At 40.9% G+C, this 2,500-nt stretch overlaps 1 protein-coding gene across 1 annotated transcript in view; it reads left to right on the top strand.

Moving 5' to 3' along the window:
- The window catches only part of ndufa5 (NADH:ubiquinone oxidoreductase subunit A5), a 2,943-nt gene that overhangs the window by 273 nt on the left and 170 nt on the right, over positions 1-2,500 (top strand). Inside the window, exons 2-5 of the mRNA XM_079236257.1 lie at positions 543-587; positions 690-806; positions 1,949-2,014; positions 2,490-2,500. The exon at positions 2,490-2,500 is cut by the window's right edge and continues 170 nt beyond it. Of these exons, the coding sequence (XP_079092383.1) occupies positions 543-587; positions 690-806; positions 1,949-2,014; positions 2,490-2,500 (239 nt within the window). The remainder of the gene's footprint in view (positions 1-542; positions 588-689; positions 807-1,948; positions 2,015-2,489) is intronic.

Consider the following 2,500-nt stretch of genomic DNA (forward strand, 5'->3'; position numbering starts at 1 on the left):
AGACTCTCCTGTAAAGCAAGAGCAGCTGCGTCCAGTGCTCAGACTCTCTGTTAGTGTTTCAAATGAATAATAATGTAAATAATGTAAATCTAGTGTGTAGAAGCTATAAGGTCCTGACCTGTAACTGAAGTAGCGTGTTCCTGACAGCTCAGGAGCTCTACGTCATGTTGTGTTATTGTGTTGATCCAGTTGTGGTCCTTGTCCTTTGACAGTTTGTCTGCTACTCACATCACGTGCTGCAGTTATTCTGTTAACATGGAACATGATATTAATGGAAATGTTAGGTTTCCAGCCAACAAGATATTGTTGAGGTTTCAACTCCAATGATACACATGATTGACTGTTTCACAATACTTGTTGTTTTAGGAAGTGTTATGTGCTACTTAAAGACAAAACCTGTTAAGTGATCATTTCATTTTCCTGGAGCCATCTCCATAAATCACGTTGTCTGGTGTTGGTCAGAATGCATTGAAGGTGATGAAGTAATGAGGTGATGAAGGTGATGAGATGATGAAGTGATGAGTGACTCATTTCTCTTCCAGACGACCGGCCTTGTGGGTCTGGCGGTGTCCCATAACCCACACGAGGTGAGATGACCTGCGGGTGTATTAGTGACGACCATGATCATGTGATCACATGACCAGCTTCACTGTAACATGCAAGTGTATATAACTAGTTTCTCCTCTCAGCGGCTGAGGATCCTGTACTCTAAGATCCTGGCGTCGCTGCAGACGATGCCGCAGGACGCCGCCTACAGGAAGTACACGGAGCAGCTGGTCAGCGAGCGCTTCAACCACGTCAAAGTGGTGAGTCTAGTCTCTTCAGAACTGGTTTCCCTGGGATCCAGACCATCAAGCGTCACGCAGTCCTTACTGTACATTCAGAAGGGAGTATTGTTCTACATGTGAAATGGAAACGGGTTATAGAAGCAGAACAAGATGTTGAATATCATCTCACTAGCTTAATACAATTGGAATCAATAGGAAAAGTAGAAATATGAAAAGTAGAAGTAGTCTTTTTGAATAAATTTGACAAGTGTTAGTGTTCCTGTTTGTCTCATGATTAACTGAAGAACATGTGATGTACTTCAAACATGAAGTGTTTTTCTGCCAAAGCAGAGAGAACATCAATAATTTACTGGGAGACAATAGGCTCGTTGGAGAAGAGCAAACAGTTCTGATCAGAATCGATCGGCGAGCAATGCATGCTAGGTAGATTTGTGTCCGACTTGCTCTGACGTCATGCACACGTGGTCATCGATAATCTCACGAGATCAAGGCGGCCCTCGATTTTAGAGCCAGGCGCCGCAGTAGCTCTGCATCGACTGCCTGGCCCACTGCATGATGGGAAACGCTTGGCTGTCGCCACATCAGAGAGCTGATTAACTCTTAGATCTGACAGCAAACACCAAGTGTTGAAGAAAATCCTTATTTTATGTGAAGTTGTAATACTTAACGCTGGATTGTTGACTATTAGTCTCATGTTTAGTCTAAAAACATATCTTGTGTGGTTGATGATAATAAAGCTTATTTATAACACATATCAAAATGAGTAGTAATGTATTTCACAGGCAGACATAAAAAGAACAAAGGATGCAGCTACACATACATTTCTACATAAATATATATTTATAAACATGAATAAATCCAAACGTGATCTGTAAACTACAAATAGACGAAAGTTCAAAACTAACGAAGTAAATTGTTCTGTCACTTCCTGTGTATACCTTGAAGGCAGCTGAAAACTGTTCTCAGTTTATTGTGAACGCCTAATCATGACTGATCACTGATCAGTTTGATCTGATCCGCTGAAGTTACTCTTTAGCAGCATAGTGATCTACCTGTAAAGGGTTTCATGATACCTGAAGTGAGTTCAACCCAAAGACAACAGCGCCCATAGTGGTGTGGGAGGAAGTGTGTTCATATTATCAAAGTGTGTGTATTCACAGGAGGCCGATGTTGAGAAGTTGGAGCAGAAGATAAACTGCGGTCAGATTGAAGAAGTGATTTTTCAGGTACGTCTGACTTTCTTCATGATACATTAAAGTTAATTCTAGTTATCATTTAAATGAACCCGAAACAAACCAAGTTCTACTTGAAGTGTAATAATATATAATCAATAATATTATTCTCATAGAGAAGTGTGTGCAGGCATTATAACTAGTTATTGAAATGGTTTCATCTCTATTCTCCTCCGTTAACATCATTTGTAACGTTCTGGTCATATTGAGCTTTTAGCTTAATTTTCTTTGAAATAATGTTCATCTTTCCCAGGAGCTTGTCTATACTTTAGGTTCTTAGAACAGGAAAGCTCAATGAATACGGCCCCAGCGCTTCTATTCACTCCTCAGACTGTGAATAAGTAATTCCCCAAACTGAGAGCTGTGTGTGTGTGTGTGTGTGTGTGTGTGTGTGTGTGTGTGTGTGTGTGTGTGTGTGTGTGTGTGTGTGTGTGTGTGTGTGTGTGTGTGTGTGTGTGTGTGTGTGTAGGCAGAGTGTGA

The sequence above is a fragment of the Taurulus bubalis genome, assembly GCF_910589615.1.
Source record: "Taurulus bubalis genome assembly, chromosome: 20".
Taxonomy (NCBI): domain Eukaryota; kingdom Metazoa; phylum Chordata; class Actinopteri; order Perciformes; family Cottidae; genus Taurulus; species Taurulus bubalis.